Source organism: Helicoverpa armigera, chromosome 7, assembly GCF_030705265.1.
Source record: "Helicoverpa armigera isolate CAAS_96S chromosome 7, ASM3070526v1, whole genome shotgun sequence".
NCBI lineage: Eukaryota > Metazoa > Arthropoda > Insecta > Lepidoptera > Noctuidae > Helicoverpa > Helicoverpa armigera.
In genome coordinates this window covers 3,912,482-3,932,303 of record NC_087126.1, presented here as the reverse complement: position 1 = coordinate 3,932,303, position 19,822 = coordinate 3,912,482, and the positions used below count along the sequence as shown (strand labels likewise).

At 42.0% G+C, this 19,822-nt stretch overlaps 1 protein-coding gene across 1 annotated transcript; it reads left to right on the top strand.

The window, feature by feature from the left end:
- The first annotated feature begins 1,546 nt into the window (after nucleotides 1–1,546).
- Nucleotides 1,547–19,694, top strand: LOC110370270 (exportin-4). The gene is made up of 16 exons (XM_064035458.1): nucleotides 1,547–1,804; nucleotides 4,136–4,414; nucleotides 4,534–5,361; nucleotides 5,441–5,607; nucleotides 6,521–6,679; nucleotides 7,463–7,569; nucleotides 8,546–8,702; nucleotides 9,626–9,785; nucleotides 10,962–11,131; nucleotides 11,777–11,907; nucleotides 12,327–12,478; nucleotides 12,984–13,153; nucleotides 13,359–13,458; nucleotides 14,198–14,383; nucleotides 16,681–17,334; nucleotides 18,091–19,694. The coding sequence occupies exons 1-15, from the start codon at nucleotides 1,754–1,756 to the stop codon at nucleotides 17,152–17,154; spliced, it is 3,291 nt and encodes a 1,096-aa protein (XP_063891528.1). The 5' UTR covers nucleotides 1,547–1,753; the 3' UTR covers nucleotides 17,155–17,334; nucleotides 18,091–19,694.
- Nucleotides 19,695–19,822: the final 128 nt, after the last annotated feature.

Here is a 19,822-nt window from a genome sequence, read left to right as displayed (position 1 = left end):
CATATTGTGCAATAACTGTAGTGATGTGATGAAGGTACCTACCTCCTCTTAGATAATGTCACGTAGGTACCCATATTTTTATTATCATCAGCCCAAAAGCCTATTATAATATTCCACTGTTAAGGGGCGGCGGTATCTTTTCATATAAATTCTCGAGGCAAGTTGGTGATTATAAATCACCTCTATAATTGCTATCTCGGGCACTATTTTATTCATATACTTAATTATTGGGTACAACACGGGTGCATAATGGTCTTTCTTGATCTCTCCAGTAAGCACAAGTGGTGGATTTACCCTAAAGGCACTGTAAGCAATGGACATGGCCACAATCCTAATTTACCTATGTCTGATGTCACACTTATTACTTAGTAAGTTCTATACAGATGTATACTCCCTTATGTACTAACTCTATGTACATGTAGGTAGGTATTGCCCCTATTCATATACCTAGGTACTGCTTTATGCATGTAGGTACTCTTGCTACAGACATCCTTATGTATTCTCGGGTTAAAGAATCTTTATTTCTCAAACAAGAAACTACAGTTTCACTTAAATGAGAACAATTTTAAGTTAAATCTAAGTTAGGCTTAAAATTATTAGGTACATATTATATTTATGTTTACAGACATAGTTAATTCTGATATGCTAAGGAATATAAAGCAAAATCAACATGCAGTATTTCGATCTACCCTACATTACACAATCGCAAGTTAGTGTTGGTCGCGCAAAGAATGTGAATCTATGCATCATCGTAACCACACTGCAGACAAAACACCAGTAGTACAATACCTTGTTTACTTCAAGAGATTCATGTCATTCATAACATGAGTTTTTAATTTTGATTTAAAGACATTGTAATATAATTGAACACCCGCAAAACTTATTGATTTTTTACCAAGATTAGTTCGTACTCGCGGTAATAAAATATATTCTCGTTTTAAACCCTAAATCCCTTAAATACTGCCCCTATAAACTCCACCTAAGTTCTCTCTTATTCCTCACGTTCCTGAATTGATTACACATGTATTAAGGAGAAGGCTTCAACTGGCGTCGCGGGTCGCCAGCGTCAGAGCTTCGAACTTATCTACAATTTATTTTAAGATTCAATTCAATTTAAACTACCCTTGTTACTGTGCCAAGACGACCAACGTTTATTGAACATTATTTGTTTGTGTTAACGTACAGCTTCCGGGATAACCCGGATAACTCCGGTTAACTGAGTTATGGAGGTCAGATAGGCAGTCGCTCCTTGTAAAGCAGTGGTACTCAGCTGCATCCGGTTAGCCTGGAAGCTGAACCCAACATAGTTGAGGAAAGGCTCGGGAGATGGATGAGGTACAGCCTCCGAGATGGTTTCTTTAAATTAAGCTTAACTAAAAGTTCTTTGTCGTAGATATTTCAAGATACCCCACGCCTGGAATCGGCGGTATAGTGTGAGTTTTCATGCAGTTTTTTAGGTTTTTATTATAAACGGCATATACCAATAAATCTATGTTTTGATTAGATCATCAAACATCTGTTTATTGGTGTATCATATCATCTATGCTGTAAATTATCTGTGGTTGTCATTGTAATGGTTGACAATTTGACATGTAATAAAATTTACGAAATAAATTCGTAATATTTCGACTGTTTATCTCAATAAATATGTGACTTTTCGGTTATTTTAGTTAATAGTACGGTTAATAAGTGGTTTGGGTACTATATCTCATTCATCTTTCTTAATTTTGTCCGTGCGAATTAAAGTGTCACAATGGATAATTCAGCTATACAAACATTGGAGGCGGCTGCTCAGATGCTGATGGTGAGCACGTACTTCTTTACAGGAAATTAACATAAACAAAGACTTATGAAACAAAGAACAACTACACATTTCATTATCTCCACACAGCTAAAATGCTCTTCCTCTATAAACAAGAACTTAAAATATACCTGAAAAAATTAACACGATTATTGTTATTTCATAAATAACCCTCAGTGGAAAGTGAAATAATAATAAAATATAGGTTACTGTGTCTGCAAAGAGCGACAGTTTTATTCAATACTCTGTGACTATTTGACCTGTTTTCTACTATTTTTTGTTGAACCAACATTAGTATTTCTTTCATTCATGCTTTCTACACGCCATCTAAGCATTCACTTTCTATCCTATTATAAACAAAGCTATATCTTCTTCCATAGGCCTGCTTTACAGCCTTAGACGTAACAGAACAACATATACAGTGCGATCAAGAAAAAAAATATTATTTTCTGAAACAATTCCATTTTAAGGAACTAGGTCCACTTATGTTTTAAATTAAAAATAAGCTATTAAAAAATAGGATGCAACAAAGAAATTAGGTCCACTGCAGCTACTATAAAGATGCTGAGGGATTGTTCAAAAGAGTTACCGCGGCCCTGGTACATAAAAGGCCTATGAGGGAACACAATGGTTTTTAGTCAGTAAGAGTCTGACACTCCCTCACTGCTGCTAACCCACAGCGGGAGGGGTCATTTGATGATTTTTGACGTTGTTAAAAAAAAGAAGATACTATAAAGACGGAATAATCTGCCGCTGAAACTGTTTCAATATTAAAGCTGCGCAAAAGGAAAACTTAAATGACTGATACAAATATAAGATATCTGGTTTAAACTACAAAATATTTTGAACTTTCTTCTAGCTAGAGGGAAATATACTGCACATAGTTAATATAGACCTATAAGTTAGTTTGATGTATAAGCTATGTTACTGCATTTGTTCAGCAAAATCCATTCAGTTTTTTACTTTAGAAGAAATAACACACACAGTTTGCATTTATATATAATTTTAGTGTTTATAATATTTTCTCAATTTCAAAAAGGCATATGAAAAAAACATGAACTGTAAAATTATTTTAATGGTTTCAAAGAGCGGGTCTTATGGAAAAGAATCAACAAGAAATTCTATAGAGTAATAGACGTTTAAAATGCGATAAGATTTCGACTTTATAGTCACACTGCTACTGCACACTTGCATTACTCATGCAAAATGTCTTATGTGATTAGGGTTTAAATGGTATATATGTAGTGTTTGAAGCACCAGAAATGTAACTTGCTACTATATCTGTTAGATAATTAGGGTTTTCTCTACTTTTTCTGCCACAGGGTGGCGCCACGTATGCGTCTGGTCCAAACAGCTGTCAAATAGTATGGAATTGTAGGGTCCGAACTTATTGTTTATTGAAATTCTGTTATATTGGAAGTGTTATTGATTTTATTATGGACTACGGTCAGAATAAGGTTTCCGAACTAAAAATTGAGCTCAGAAAGAGGGGTGCAAAAGTTACTGGTACTAAGGAAAAGCTCGTTGAAAGGCAGATAATGCAATGTCCTAGAATTTGTTTACACAATATGATTTAGTTTTTTATCTACTCAACCGCAATTGTAAAACAATAATGCACTGCTTTTTATACAATAAAATATCACTAAAATCGTTCACGGTTCATAGTAAAGATAAGCACTTTGACCGGTACCTGGACCTGAAGACTCAGTGCTGCCACCTCGTGGACGCCATTTTAGAAAACCCTCATTCAGCTTGTAGTGTAGAGGATGCTAGGCTCGGACCACAGATAACTTTGATAGAATAGTATGTCTTTTTGTGTCAAATGCTCAAGCTGATATCAGAAGCTTCACTGGTGTAGAGTACTCATGAAAGTACTAACTAATGAATGTTTACTTGTCTTTCACTCCATGTTCACACAACTAGGCTTGAATGATAATAGAATGAACTGATCATTCGCAGGTTGACCAAGGAGGTTTTCAAATTTGTTTCAAATTCCTTGTGGAATGTCTTAATTTTTTTATTGCTGAACTGAGTGAACAGACATCTTCTGCTTAGCCATTTCCCAACTATGTTTAGGTCTGCTCCCAGGGCTCATTGGATGCAGCTGAATACTAGCGTTTTACAAGAAGTGACTGATCCGAATCCGAGCGAACTACCTCTTTTGTATTTAGACCAACCATTTCTTTAACCATTACTTTATTTCATTTCCGCATTCGTGTTCCATTTTCTGTTCAGACATTTAGTTTCGGATGAAAGATTTTGATAAATGAAGCTTAATCAGTTTAACAGTTTCACTAAGAACCAGTTACCAAGACGCATAATTTCCATTTAAAGGCACCGCCGCAAATAGTGACATCAGAGCAGCGTCACCAAGCAGAAAGCGTGTTCCTAGAATTTCGGAGCACCAAAAACCCTTATCAGTTGTGCAGAGAAATTCTAGAAAAATCTTCATCAGACTACGTACTTTTTGAAGCAGCTGGTTTACTGAAGGCTGCTCTCATCAGAGAATGGAGCTTACTATCTGATAATGATATATCCTCATTGCGAGAGTACTTACTGAATTACCTTCTGAGGAAGGAAGCCCCACCGTTTTTGCGAGAAAAGCTTTTGCAGGTAATAATAATAGTTTTTTCTGAGGACTAGTATATTATGTCTGATAGTCAGATGATAGTCAGCTTGGCCAGTTTATGGAGATCAGTTTAGAACTTATTAAAACTGCAATTACATTTCAGACTATTGCAATAATTATCAAAAGAGGCAGCATCGACGATGGAGGACGCGAAAGGAAAAACTTGATTGCTGAATTGGAGAAAATTATTCTTAGCTCACCGATAAGTCAGCAAAAGTTAGCCTGTTCCCTCATCTTGGCTATTATGCAAGAATTCGCTATAACCGTTAAATCTGCTGATGTGGGTCTTATATGGGAAGTCCATTTCCGTCTGAAGAAGTCTTTCGAAGCTCTGGATTTGAAGAGAATATTTAGGTTTACTGTAGGCGTTCTAGAACAAATAGTTCGCTCTGGTCATCGTCCGGAGGGCGACCAAGCTATATTGACGAAGCAGCTATTAACTATAGTGGAGACGGTGTTATGTTGGAGTCATGTGTCGCCATTATTGTCGAAGAGGTTGATTGGCGCCTTCGAGGCTATTTACGAAAGCGATACCGCGCCTGCTTTGCGCTTAAGCCTAAGTTGGCGGGATACTATCATGCAACCTGAACTGTTGTCGCTATTCTTCGAAATACACATGTATGTGAGATCCAACCCTGACTTAGCTAGTCCTTCCCTCACATGTTTGGTGCAACTAGCTTCTCTGAGTGGGGTGTTTGTATCAGCCAGTAATCTGAAACAGCAGTACTTGGAGAATTACGTGAATAGTTTCTTGAATATGATGGCGTACATACAGCCGGTCGAGAGGGAAATGCTTGGTATCTCGGATATTTATCGGCGACTGATACAGTTTTTCCCGCCGGGATTGATAGCCGCGACTCCACTCGCGTTCCTGCAGAATCTAACTTCACTGACTTGTCATTGCATCAGGGGGTCAGTTGTTGAGGAAGGAGTGAGTATGAAAACAAACAAAAATTTTTCAATATATTTTATTGCTATGGTTGTTTCTGACCTTTGCAATATGTTTTCAGGTAAATGATGACACAGTATGGAGAGAGTCTCTGAACAAGTTTCTTCATAGCTGGAGTTCTCTAGTCCATGAAACTGACGGATATACAAATGAAACATTGATGAACCCATGCATTGAGATTTTCAACACGTACCTACAATGCAGATTAGCACCCCCAGATGGAACGAGGTATAATATTTAACAAATATTAATTATAAATTAAATATTTGATACACTGCAGTATGCATACAGGAAGGACAAACAAATTTTGTTTGATGTTTTAAATATAATAATGAGCAAGTTTGCTTGGCCTTCATTAAAACTTAAATAATTATTGTTCTAAGTCATATATGTACACTTGATATCTACAATGGCAATAAACAACATGTGAGATTGTTTACATTTAATTCTTAAAAAAATATTAGCCGTGTAATATTTCTAAAATAGTTCATCCTAAAATATTTGCAGCTATGACTTCATCATTAATTTATTATGAAGTATAAAGTTGTCAAATTTCAGGGCAGATAAGAGATTCTGATTCAACTGTGTATCACATGATACTGTCCCTTCCAATTTAACACCAATGTCTATTAGCTTACATGGCCACACACAGTAAATAGTTACCTCTCCTGTTTAGAGTTCAAACACAATTCCAACAAAAATAATCGACTCGATGAGAATTCGCTGCGCAGTTACTTTCAATGCTATTTCTTGCGGAAAGGCAGTTCCTGGGTTTTCAGGAAGCAACTATAGCTAAATAATATCTATGTATATTACTTTTCTTGATACATGTTACAAACATAAGCTTGATTGTGATGATGAATAATACTCCAATAGTCACTCTTTAATACACAACAAGTAAATCATGCAATTTACTCACTCTCATCACTTTTGTCACTACCAATATAAGTTATAGCTTGGCATAGTATAGGCAAATGTAACTACTAATCGCCTTTTATGATGTCTTTTCTCTAATACAATCTACTAATGCGCAATTATGACGTCATCATAATTTCCAAAAATAGAGCCTTTTGCCTTAACTGTGACGTCAAAATGTGAACATCATACGGTCCTTTAACAATAACTTTACCCAAATTACCAGGAGCTCAGACAACGCAGAGGATGACATAAAGGATGAATTGGAAGAGGATGAACGCAAACTGCACAGCAATGTTCTGCTGACTATCGGCGCGATCGCAAGGAAGGCGCCCGCACATTGCTGCCATGTGCTGTTCACGTTGCTACAGGATAGGAGTAAACAGTGAGTTGGATTTAAAAACAAAGCAGGTTCAATTTAGTCCCGTGGGAACTTCTTCCCTTACCCGGACAATATAAAGCCTGTGTTACTCGGGGGTAAGGGTAGCTTTCCAACAATGAAAAAAAAAGAAGAATTTCGTATTCGATAAAATTTCTCAGATCATTGGAGAACAGTAAATAAGTATGTTACAAAAATTCTGTAGTAGGTAAATGGTAGAAGAAGTAGGTAACTAAAAACAAACAACCTATTATAAAGGTGTGTAAAAACAACCAACCTTTAATAGGTTTGTAATTTAAAATACTACCTGTTTTATGAGTGATCATTACATAAGTACAAATGTACTGTTTGTTACACGTGTTCCTCTGAATATGTGCATATTGTGTAATTGTAATCTTGTTAGCGGCGACTGCACTTAACACGTTTATTATTAGCATCTGTCTGTAGATAAATCAATACAATGCATTTCCTTACTAGTATTTATAAAACGACTGTACCGATTGTGATAAAAGTTAGAATGGTACTACTGGAAATGAACGGAGATTTTTTGTTTAGTTACTGGGAAATTCCCTGTTGCGGAAAATAGCTAGCTGCCAGCCATATTAAATTATTAGGAGTCCTTAAAATTGCTCAATCAGAAGTAGCTACCAGCTGTATTAAACTTTTAAACCGTTTTAAATTACTTCTTAAAGGACTCCTAATAATGAATGATGCATTGTGAATTTAGTTAAGACCTTTCTCCCCAAATTAATTTCGTAAGCCCAATTAATCTTTCTATTATCTCTATAGACTAGAAAGTCAGCTGCAATTGATGCACATGGGAAAACTGCCCGTCAGTGGCGGAGGTCATCTAGTCACGTTGTTTGAAGACCTGCACTGGATTCTCATGATCACTGGTAAGATAACTGATAAGGTCATAAAATACAAATTTTATTCGATAAAAAATAATTTATTCCAAAGAAGTCTGAAAATCGACAAAAGACAACCCCAAAAATGATTTCACCTCTTCCTATGTGTTTGCTGGGTAGGGGAATGGTGTAAAAATTCCCCTGCAATTTATTTTAAGTAGGTACATATTATGCACCAAGGAAATAAAATACTTTTTGCTTCGCGCACTCTTAAATCAAATTGGCTATACTCTTGGTAATCGACTACAGATATTTTAGCAAGGTACTAAACTTCTTTTTGGATTTAAATCCTGGTTCGTATTAAACATTCAAAATTCATTTATGTAAATAAGGTTGTGCAATAATAGCATTTGACAAACTCAAAATGTCGACCTCTTACCTCATGATGTCATATTATGTTTACGAGTGTTTCAAGCAATGGAAATGTAAATGTCAATGAAATCTGTTGAGAACTTAAGACACGTGAGGTCGCTCTATATCCCTTTTCTGTAAATGTACCTTTTAATTTTTCCTAATAAAACAAGAAACATTTTTTGTCGAAATCGGCTTTGAAAACAACATGAACGGATTTTTACGGGGTAGATCTTCATGAAATCAAAACTTCTTTGAACACATTTAAATAATCCTCCTTTTAAGTCGGCCTCCTTTCCATTACATTGTTATTCTTCTTTGTCGTCACACTCTTGGCAGAGTGGTCGTGGTCGTCATATCAGGGGTGGTAGCAAGATTCACAATCCGTCTTCTCGCATTGTTGCTCTCCTTGCGCATTCGTGCACTGGACCATTGAGTGCCGTCTTTATTTGGTCAGTCCAAAGTATCGGTGACCTGCCGCGCGCTTGCCTTCAACTTTCCCCTGCACCACAATTCGTTCCACAGAAACGCCCTCTCGACGTGTAATGTGTCCGAAGATTACATTGTTATACCTACCAATATATGAAATAACATGTAAATGTCATTCATCCAGGTCACTTCCTAGCCGTGGACTGCACTGAAGGCGAAACAGTAATGATCCCTTCAGAGATCATCAGCTACAGTTTGATGGAAAACGCCAATATTGATGCATCTCTCAGATATTTGGTCGGCGAGAGCACTAATACTGAAAATGTTGATCCGATTCTTAAGTAAGTATGACATAGATCGCACCATGTAACTTTGCAATTTGGAAGTTAGGATTCGATGCCTTCCGCATTATCCGATGGAATACTCTGCATGATATATCCGAATGACTCATATTTTACAGTCCAAGTTCACGACATCATAAATATCAATTTCCTGAAAACAACTGTATACGTATTTTTTTACATTTTCACGTTCAATTTTCAAAGTAAACATTTGTTTTACATTGTGCAAAATAACCGTGTAGGGATACTGTATACCAAGGAACCGCCCAAAAATAGTAGTTTCTTGATTTTATTTTTGTGCCTATCCTTCATTCAAACTCGATAGTTATCTCCAAATACGTTTTTCATATTCTAATGGTCCTAACAAACCTTTCACGTCAAACTATTATGCTCTATGATCTATTATGCATGCTGCATGTAAAGGAAGTTCAATGTTATCGCATTTCCTGCCAATTGTTGGTCTCGTGTTTGTTACACCTTTTCTATTCACGTGCTAAATATAAATATTGACTACTATAACAAAAACTAAATCTATGAATGGGAATATGGGACAAATATTTACAGATTGTTTCCTTTGACTTTTGACATTTTGTTTTTGGACGAATACTGCAGTCTGTAATAATATAATATCGATAGTACAAATCTTTATAGATGAGTACTCTAATTTGCTATGTACGATAATTGTAGGTTTGAGTAGCTATATAAATGAAACCATCATTATGTACCTTACACCATCTCTCACATAGTTCAAAAGGTCCGAATATCTTTTTTGGGAAGGCGGTAAAAAAACTAAGTTCTGATCATCCAATTAATTTTCATTTTCATCCTGTTTAAGAAAGAATGGAAACAGACAAATCATGAAGATATAATAATTTTTTTTTGGCTTTAACTATTTACCTAACTTTTAATTTATTTATTAACAGGTTGGTCGGTGAGATAATGCGTATAAACGCATGGGAATGTGCAGCATTAGAAGCTGGTCTGGGCAGTGTGTTTAGTCCCGAACTATCGGCCACGATCTCCTGGCTGCTCAAGATATGGGCTAACTCCTACCTGATGCCACAGCCCTCTGTTTATTCTGAGGTAAGATTACTAGAAGGAATGTTTTGTAGTCAGTGTATTGATAAGAGGGTTGTTTTTGTAGTCAGTGTAATGACAAGCGTTGTTTTGTAGTGAGAGTATTGACAAGTATTGTTATTTTTGTAGTGAGTGTATTGACGTAGTGTATTTGAAGTTTTAAGGTATTGTTGAGGAAAAGTGATTTATATATAGATAGCCTACTTAGCTGGCTTCTTAATATACCGAGTGCGTAAAGTATTCCCCGGGACGCGGCGGAAGCTAGCATATTTTCTGGTTATATGATGTATGTTACAAGTCTGAGCAACGCAGCCTCGAATATAGTCAGCAATGCATCTTCAATTTGAACTCATTCTTCAATCAAAAGAGCTAGCGAGCTTCCTAGTCACAGACTATTAAGTAGTTGAGCACTAATTACAGGATACCAACTATTGTTATATTATTGTTGGTCTAGCTAGTCTATTCTTTGATCTATCTATAGCCCCGTTTAGAACCTATTTCACTCAATCATGGCAACCACGTGAGGTCTGATGTTTTGTCAGGAAAGTTTTTATGCACTGGAATAGATTTGACTTTTGAATTAAATTGACATTGAGTGTCCTTGGTACATAATCTAGGTAGAGGAGTTTTTTACATGGCTAAATTGTCGATATAGCTAAAAAGAATGTTACTTTTGAGTTCAAGGCAGATAGAAGTGTATGGATGAAGAAAACAGGCTGGGTAGACCACCAAAAAATGGGATAAGGGCAAGAGGATGATGACGATCTGGCTGAATTAAATATAGACGATTGTAGGCTACAAGCGATTTACTACGCTAATTGTCCTGAACTACTTCATGACCCCGAAAAAAAGTATCGATTTTTTTGTTCATATACATATGTAGTTTTAAGCTTCGTGATATTACCTACCCGTCTTTTAAGTTTTATTGCTTATTTACGAAAATAAGGCATACATTTTAGAGTCTAACTCGTAATTTTCTAGGTCATGCTTATTCTTTAATCTTTATTGCACACTTAACAATACATATAAAAAGAATAAAGACAGTTTATGTACAATGGCGAGCTTAACCCAGAATTGGGCTCTCTTACAGCCAACCTTAAAGCCATGGAGAGATTTGATCATCTTCTTTTTCTCTATTCTTCTCGTATTTCATGTACTTATTCCACTATTCCCATGGCTCAGATGTCCCCGATCCTGGCGTGCGCGTTCGGTCGCGGGTCGCGCGGCGTGGGCTGGGCGGTGTCGCGGCTGGCGGGCCGCGCCGCCGCCTGCCTGCGCCACCAGGCCGCGCAGCCCGCCGCCGCCACGCATGCCACACAGCTGCTCACCACGCTGGCACACTCGCAGCACAAGTATGTATAGCGAAGTTAGACACCAATGGCTGATAAAAAGGTGAAGGAAAACATCTAGAGGAAACCTGGACTATAAAGTCTGAAATCACCAACCCGCATTGAGCAAGCGTGGTGATTAATGCTCAATCCTTCTCCGTGTGAGAGGAGGCCAGTGCCCAGCAGTGGGACGATAAAAAAAGGCTGTAACAGTAAGGGTGGACGGTATCATAGAGAAAATTGAGTTTTTAGTTGGCCCTTTGCAAAGTATCAAAAAAGGAGGAAAAGCGTATGCCATAAGGTGTTAGTGTGCAATTACAGTGGCTGCAAAATTCCCTGGCGGGTAATGTAAATACAGAATTTCTGACTGAGGTGCACTAAGTCCGGTCGGGGTAAGTAATCCAATCAGCGGGTAATCCTGCTCCCTACCCACCCTAAGCTACTATAATTGCCCACTTGTGGTAAAGAATTATGAAATTCAAATCTTATGTTAATACTTCTCATTTGTTCGAATTTTTCAAATTATTCCGTCTGACTTATCAATTATATTATTATTAATTATCATACTATTTTGTATAGAGCAATCGTGATAAGTTTAGCAACGATTGACGATTTTGGCGAGTAAAATTGTCCCACATTACAAAAAAAATATATTATTTTGTTTCAAAGGCAAAATCCACTGGCGAGTTGTGAAGAGTTCCTAGCGTTACTGCAATGGGAGGCAGCTGGCTGCAATCTGCCGGGAGAATTGAGGAAGGAATTGCACCGGGCTTTCGCTATCGCCGCTACTTATGCTGAAGGTATGTACAGAGGGCGCTGGTAACACTTGGCCCATTTTGTATAATGGAATATAAATGGGCCGTTTGTCCCACATTTAAAAAAGGAACGTATATAGGCGTTTATTTACACCAAAACCAGTTGAATAAAATCATACGGGTCAAAGGGAGAACCTCCACTTTTCGAAATCGGATAATAATTTAGGAATTTCTGGAGTGGGTTTTCAATTAACAAATATGGTTCAATACTTAAATACATTTGATCTCTCGTTGATCTCATCAAAATATTAATGACATTAAAATCGAAATGTTGGAAATAAAATGTTTCGTGGACAATTTATTTTTTATAAATCCTTAATGCTGCCCTGTAACACATTTTGACGATAAAGAGTCAGATGATTATTTATGTACTTAGTTCTAATAAACCTTAATTTTACGCTCAGGTGATGTCCGAAACCGCCTGCTATCAAGTACAGTCTCACTACAAGAGAAACTAATGAATCTAATCAACATGGAGTCTGATACGGAACCTGTACGCAATATGCTTGCTGATACCCTCGACTGTTTTATTGGCGTCACTGAAGGTGTTTTAGAGGTAAATAGAATAATTAAAACTTTCTGAAACATAATGACTTGAATTCATTAAAATTGAAAAAAAAATATGATCGTTTCTGAGCCAGTTATTTAAGCTTCAAAAAAATTACCATGTTTTTAAACTTCCTTATTTTCAAAGAATTTGACTCAATTGCATCTCAAGCCTCGAGTCTCAATTTGTTTCTGTTGAACATTGGTTGAAAGATGACAATCGAATCGGCCCTGTAATACCTAACTACAGATTTCAATAACCTATTTGTGGATTTGCTTATTATAGTTATGAATTTCTCGTTGCTTGTATGGGTAGGCCCCTCAAGTACCTACCTTTGCTGTGGGATTGGTCGAAAGAGTTACCGCGGCCCTGATAACAGGCTACGACGGAACATGATCGTTTTTCTGTCAGTAAAAGTCTGACACTCCCTCACCGCTGCATGGCATTTGATGAAAATAGATAAGTTATTAAAGTCCTTAATCTATTATATTTTTTTCTATCGCTTTCTTCGCAGGTGGGAACAATGGATGAGCAATTCATGATGCTGATCGGTGCCTTAGACAAGATACCCGGGATTATATTCAGATATCACAACTATCCTGGCGTGGTGTTGCCAGCCTTGAATTTACTCGCCAAGAGTGCTAAGAGAATGTTGCACTCTGTACAACCCCAAAATGTTAACAAGTATGCTGTATTTTCATTTATCACACATTTCTATGATAAAACAATCCATTTACAGATTTTTTTCATCGTTTTAAAGCTATACAATTTGAACAAATTCTTACTGGTATTTTAAAGTAAACCTATGAAAAAAATACAAACTTCCGAATTAAGAAGCTCCTCTTTTTTTGAAAGTTGGTTAAAAATAGTATTATGTCAACATTCACAGATTCCTGGAGATTTGCAATACTACATTTGAAGTGTACATGCGATGGAATTCCGGTAAAATCTCAAGTATCCCGCAAGACGCTGAAGAGGAAGTCTATGAGGTAAGTGTGGAAATAATCACTCAAACTATTAGTGAAAAAAAATATAATAATGTAGTCAATGTTTATCATGTCAATTATTTATCTCTATATTAATTTTTATTTATTTAATTATGAAACTGAAATTTTATGTAATTGGCATGGCCATGTGACGGTGGAATATGGAAAACTTGTATAAGTGTAACACCTGTACCCATGCTTGCAAATAAAAGATTACTTCGACTTTGTAACGTCCCGCCGCTGCAGGGATTAAACCAATATCATTCGGTCCGTGCCACCACAGCACACCATGTATATTCTTGTTGTGTATTTTCAAAATAATTATAGCCTAGTTACTGGTTTGCTGTACCCGTTTATGTTAGAACTGTTAGAACACCGATCATGCCTCTCAACTACATGCTCAAAACTCGGCTGCGAATACACATAGAGAGAATCCATACCTTCCGTGGTGCTCGTGTGCACGCTCAAAACAACGCCCCAGACACAGTGAATTTGTTCCCTTTTTTGGGATATCCTCAAATGACACTCCTCGTTGTGGGTGCAGTGCGGTGCAGTGTCAGACTCTACTATAACTACCATAATCCTTCTAAAGCCTTTTATATACCAGGGCTGTGGCAACTCTTTCGAACAATCCCGGAGCCCCGGCAGGGTTTGGCCTTGGTGGGCCCCACTGGGGTTTGCTCTTTGAGAAACGCGTAGAACAGCTACCACCGCCTCGCCCTGACATACACTTTGTCTGCAGGACATCTGTGCGCTGATGGAGGTGATCTGCAGCATCGCGCGGTCGGGCGCCGAGCGCGGCGTCGGCGACACCTGCGCCCGCGGCCTGCGCCTGCTGCTGCCGCTCGTCACGCCGCCGCTGCTCGCGCTGCCCACGCTGGCGCAGCACGCCTACCGCATGCTGCGGGACTTGGACAATGCTGACCAGGTGAGTGACGCGGCCTGCGCCTGCTGCTGCCGCTCGTCACGCCGCCGCTGCTCGCGCTGCCCACGCTGGCGCAGCACGCCTACCGCATGCTGCGGGACTTGGACAATGCTGACCAGGTGAGTGACGCGGCCTGCGCCTGCTGCTGCCGCTCGTCACGCCGCCGCTGCTCGCGCTGCCCACGCTGGCGCAGCACGCCTACCGCATGCTGCGGGACTTGACAATGCTGACCAGGTGAGTGACGCGGCCTGCGCCTGCTGCTGCCGCTCGTCACGCCGCCGCTGCTCGCGCGCGCTGGCGCAGCACGCCTACCGCATGCTGCGGGACTTGGACAATGCTGACCAGGTGAGTGACGCGGCCTGCGCCTGCTGCTGCCGCTCGTCACGCCGCCGCTGCTCGCGCTGCCCACGCTGGCGCAGCACGCCTACCGCATGCTGCGGGACTTGGACAATGCTGACCAGGTGAGTGACGCGGCCTGCGCCTGCTGCTGCCGCTCGTCACGCCGCCGCTGCTCGCGCTGCCCACGCTGGCGCAGCACGCCTACCGCATGCTGCGGGACTTGGACAATGCTGACCAGGTGAGTGACGCGGCCTGCGCCTGCTGCTGCCGCTCGTCACGCCGCCGCTGCTCGCGCTGCCCACGCTGGCGCAGCACGCCTACCGCATGCTGCGGGACTTGGACAATGCTGACCAGGTGAGTGACGCGGCCTGCGCCTGCTGCTGCCGCTCGTCACGCCGCCGCTGCTCGCGCTGCCCACGCTGGCGCAGCACGCCTACCGCATGCTGCGGGACTTGGACAATGCTGACCAGGTGAGTGACGCGGCCTGCGCCTGCTGCTGCCGCTCGTCACGCCGCCGCTGCTCGCGCTGCCCACGCTGGCGCAGCACGCCTACCGCATGCTGCGGGACTTGGACAATGCTGACCAGGTGAGTGACGCGGCCTGCGCCTGCTGCTGCCGCTCGTCACGCCGCCGCTGCTCGCGCTGCCCACGCTGGCGCAGCACGCCTACCGCATGCTGCGGGACTTGGACAATGCTGACCAGGTGAGTGACGCGGCCTGCGCCTGCTGCTGCCGCTCGTCACGCCGCCGCTGCTCGCGCTGCCCACGCTGGCGCAGCACGCCTACCGCATGCTGCGGGACTTGGACAATGCTGACCAGGTGAGTGACGCGGCCTGCGCCTGCTGCTGCCGCTCGTCACGCCGCGCTGCTCGCGCTGCCCACGCTGGCGCAGCACGCCTACCGCATGCTGCGGGACTTGGACAATGCTGACCAGGTGAGTGACGCGGCCTGCGCCTGCTGCTGCCGCTCGTCACGCCGCCGCTGCTCGCGCTGCCCACGCTGGCGCAGCACGCCTACCGCATGCTGGGGACTTGGACAATGCTGACCAGGTGAGTGACGCGGCCTGCGCCTGCTGCCGCCGCTCGTCACGCCGCCGCTGCTCGCGCTGCCCACGCTGGCGCAGCACGCCTACCGCATGCTGCGGGACTTGGACAATGCTGACCAGGTGAGTGACGCGGCCTGCGCCTGCTGCTGCCGCTCGTCACGCCGCCGCTGCTCGCGCTGCCCACGCTGGCGCAGCACGCCTACCGCATGCTGCGGGACTTGGACAATGCTGACCAGGTGAGTGACGCGGCCTGCGCCTGCTGCTGCCGCTCGTCACGCCGCCGCTGCTCGCGCTGCCCACGCTGGCGCAGCACGCCTACCGCATGCTGCGGGACTTGGACAATGCTGACCAGGTGAGTGACGCGGCCTGCGCCTGCTGCTGCCGCTCGTCACGCCGCCGCTGCTCGCGCTGCCCACGCTGGCGCAGCACGCCTACCGCATGCTGCGGGACTTGGACAATGCTGACCAGGTGAGTGACGCGGCCTGCGCCTGCTGCTGCCGCTCGTCACGCCGCCGCTGCTCGCGCTGCCCACGCTGGCGCAGCACGCCTACCGCATGCTGCGGGACTTGGACAATGCTGACCAGGTGAGTGACGCGGCCTGCGCCTGCTGCTGCCGCTCGTCACGCCGCCGCTGCTCGCGCTGCCCACGCTGGCGCAGCACGCCTACCGCATGCTGCGGGACTTGGACAATGCTGACCAGGTGAGTGACGCGGCCTGCGCCTGCTGCTGCCGCTCGTCACGCCGCCGCTGCTCGCGCTGCCCACGCTGGCGCAGCACGCCTACCGCATGCTGCGGGACTTGGACAATGCTGACCAGGTTTGAATAATCGAAGCAATCACAGACCAACATCCACCGATGACTGTGGCCGCTGTCCCACTTTGTGTTAAGCCTAATATAATTCCATCTTTTTGTTCCAGCTGACAAATCTGCCAATGGACGACTTCAACATGGTAGTGACAGCGTTGCGCGTGGGCCTCACCGCAGTATCGTGTGACGTGTCCACGTTATGCTGCGACACCATAGTGGGGCTGTCCAACAAAGTGCGGACACTAGGCGACGACAACCCGTACGCAATGACCCTGCTCACTCTCGCCGAACTACTCCTTATGCTCATCATTAAGATGGAAATACCACCCGATTCCATTCCCGCGGCTGGAGCGGCCATTTACTCCCTCACTTGCGTGAAACCAGCTCTACTGGAAGGCTTGGCAAGGCAACTGATCGAAGCGTTCGCAGTGAACGATCCCGCTAGCGTCCCGCGGTTAGAGGAAGCGTTCCGTCTTCTCACTAACGGAGTGCTGTTCGACGGCATGAGGACCCACAAGCTCCGCTTCCAAGACAACTTCGACAAGTTCCTAGCGAGTGTACACGGATTCCTAATCGTGAAATAACTACCGTACGTTCTGGCTCGGTTAGCTCGCCGGGAATATATGGACGATGAAAGCTTTGGCTTCGATTTTGACTATGACGATGACAGCGATTAACGTTGTACGCAATTCCTACCTGTTGACGCAGAATTGCAGTTTTGACGATTCTCTTATATCGTTACGTACTGAACGTGAACCAAATTGGTGCAAATGTGGTCTTTTTTTTTTTATCGACGTAAAATCATCAAATGACCCCTCCCGCTGTGGGTTAGCAGCGGTGAGGGAGTGTCAGACTTTTACTGACTAAAATCGTCGTGTTCCGTCATAGGCCTTTTGTGTACCAGGGCCGCGGTATCTCTTTCGAACAACCCGCAGCCCCGGCAGGCCTTGGCCCTGCTGGGCCCCGCTGGGGTTGCTGACGTCTCTTTGAGGAGCGCGTGGAACAACGCGCGCCGTCGACACGGGTCTGTCGTCTAGGAAGACAGAGGGACGATGAGCCACCCGAACTCACCGCCCACAGACCCACGCCTACGGTGGCCGGGAGTCATCTCGCGACACCCGGCGCCCATGGTGTCTACCTGGTCCAGCGCGGCGGCCGGGATGAGAGGTGCGAACTCTCTGGCGTTCCGCCTCCTCCTTCTCGAGCATGACCGCTTCGCAGAAGGAGGCGACGGCATCCCATTCCCTCTCGCCCCGGACCATGGCCTGAACCAGGGCCGGACGCGAGAGGTCGCCGCCGCCAAAGCCTCGACGAGGACCCGGCGGTGCCCTTCCCATGCGGGGCACACCTGGACTGTGTGGTCCACCGTGTCCTCGGGGCTGTCCGCACAATGGTGACACCCGGGCGCCTCCTCACGACCGATGCGGTGCAGGTACCTCCCGAAACAACCGTGTCCGGTGAGGACCTGCGTCATGCGGTACGTGAGGGCGCCGTGACTCCTCCCGAGCCACTCCTCAAAGGTGCAAATGTGGTCTTCGGTTTTGTTTTGCGCGGTTTGTGCGACTCGAATGTCTGATATATTGAATAGTTAAGTTTATTGTTTTAAGTCCTTCCCTGGGCTGTGTCAAATGTAATTGAATACACTATTGTGTCTAGTATAGTTTGTTACTTATTATGACATTTTTCTTAGGTGCCATTAGGAAAAATGCAATATTAATTTTATATTGTTTGGAAAATTAATAAGGCCTATTAAATTAATATTTCACAGGGTGCTGTGACTTTGACTGTTTAGTCCTTATGCAACATTATGTTGATAGTTGACATAATTTACTTACATTATGTCATTTCGTTGCTTTGTATTCTGCAATATTATGTTCACAACGAAGTTATTATGAATTCTATAAATGTGGTTGTGAATGTGTAAAATGCAGAAGTTTTACTGTGGTATTATATATTTCTTAGGAGTAAAATGAAGAGTACATTTTTAGTACTTATTGCTAGAGCGATTGTGATTTCTATCGTTGCAATTAATGTTATTGTAAGAGGAAAGTCCTTAGCACTTTTGCGTATTATATTGCAGGTTTTACTCCGTCTTAATAAATTAGTCTAAATATTGTCATCTTGTCAACTTATTCTTATAATGTGTAGATTATATTGAACTTGAATGCTTAAGATCTCAAATGCAATTTGTTATTTGAGAATAGATTTTGGTAAAAGTGTAAGAACATTGTTTTGATGTTCTGTAGTACATTCAACCGACTTTTTTGTGTACGAATTTACGTATTATTGTTTATATTTTTCTCTTAAATTAAGTAGACATAGCCGAAGTATCAAAACCGTAGTTTAGTCGTTACTTCGAAACATACCGACAGTTTTGCCGACAGTCTTGGCAGATACTTGAACTAGTATTTTTAATACATACTTAGATTATTTCCCTGACGCAATAACTAAAGATGTTATTTCCTGTATATCCTATATTGTAATTGAATAATATCCACCTAGCTGCTATTTATTTTTGTTGAATAGAATAAGATTTTACACTTCAGTAAATAACATAAAAATTATTAAAAATGTGCTTTTAAGATGCTAGTATGTTTAAAGAAAACGTATTTAAATTACGATTTTTATTTTTTTCAATTGAATATTATAACTTTGTAATGGAACGTATTTGTTGTATATCAGAATACTTACAATTCTGACTTATCCTACAAATAGATATAAATAGAAAATATTATATAAAATACATATTTTCTTATTGTAGGTAATTACAGAAAAATCGTTAGTATAAAATTAAATGCTCTTACTCTTATAACTCTATAAGGAACAGACTTTTATGTTTGTTCAGTTGTTAAAATAAAAATGTTGAATTGTTTTTAAATCCGAAGGCTTGTTGTATTTTGAATTAGAACTTGACTTCTAAAGCATTAAATGTAAAATATTCTAGTGTTCTTAAAAATGTGACAAGTATGAGGCTTCAAGGAAACAAGATTTGTCTGATTAATGTAAGCAAGGCAGAAGACATTTGTAAATACTCGGAATAAAATATTTTAAACACCATGGAAAGTCTTCTTTAAAATTTTTGTCAGTATCTATTTAATTAAATTGTACAAATTTTATAAAATCATGGACTGTTTTATTTCAATAATCCTATATGTTCTACTAATCTCATTCTTTTTACTCGCATTTCCTTTTTATTCCCGTGCCTATTGCCGGTTTTAACTCTAGCAGCGCCTTTCCACGGCGCCTCCTAAC

Bases quoted from the DNA above. Each gene is read 5' to 3' on its own strand.
- LOC110370270 (XM_064035458.1), top strand. From the start codon at position 1,754: ATGGATAATTCAGCTATACAAACATTGGAGGCGGCTGCTCAGATGCTG. The intron at 1,805-4,135 runs GTGAGCACGTAC...TTCCATTTAAAG, and splicing joins CGGCTGCTCAGATGCTGATG to GCACCGCCGCAAATAGTGAC. The intron at 7,570-8,545 runs GTAAGATAACTG...TCATTCATCCAG, and splicing joins CTGGATTCTCATGATCACTG to GTCACTTCCTAGCCGTGGAC.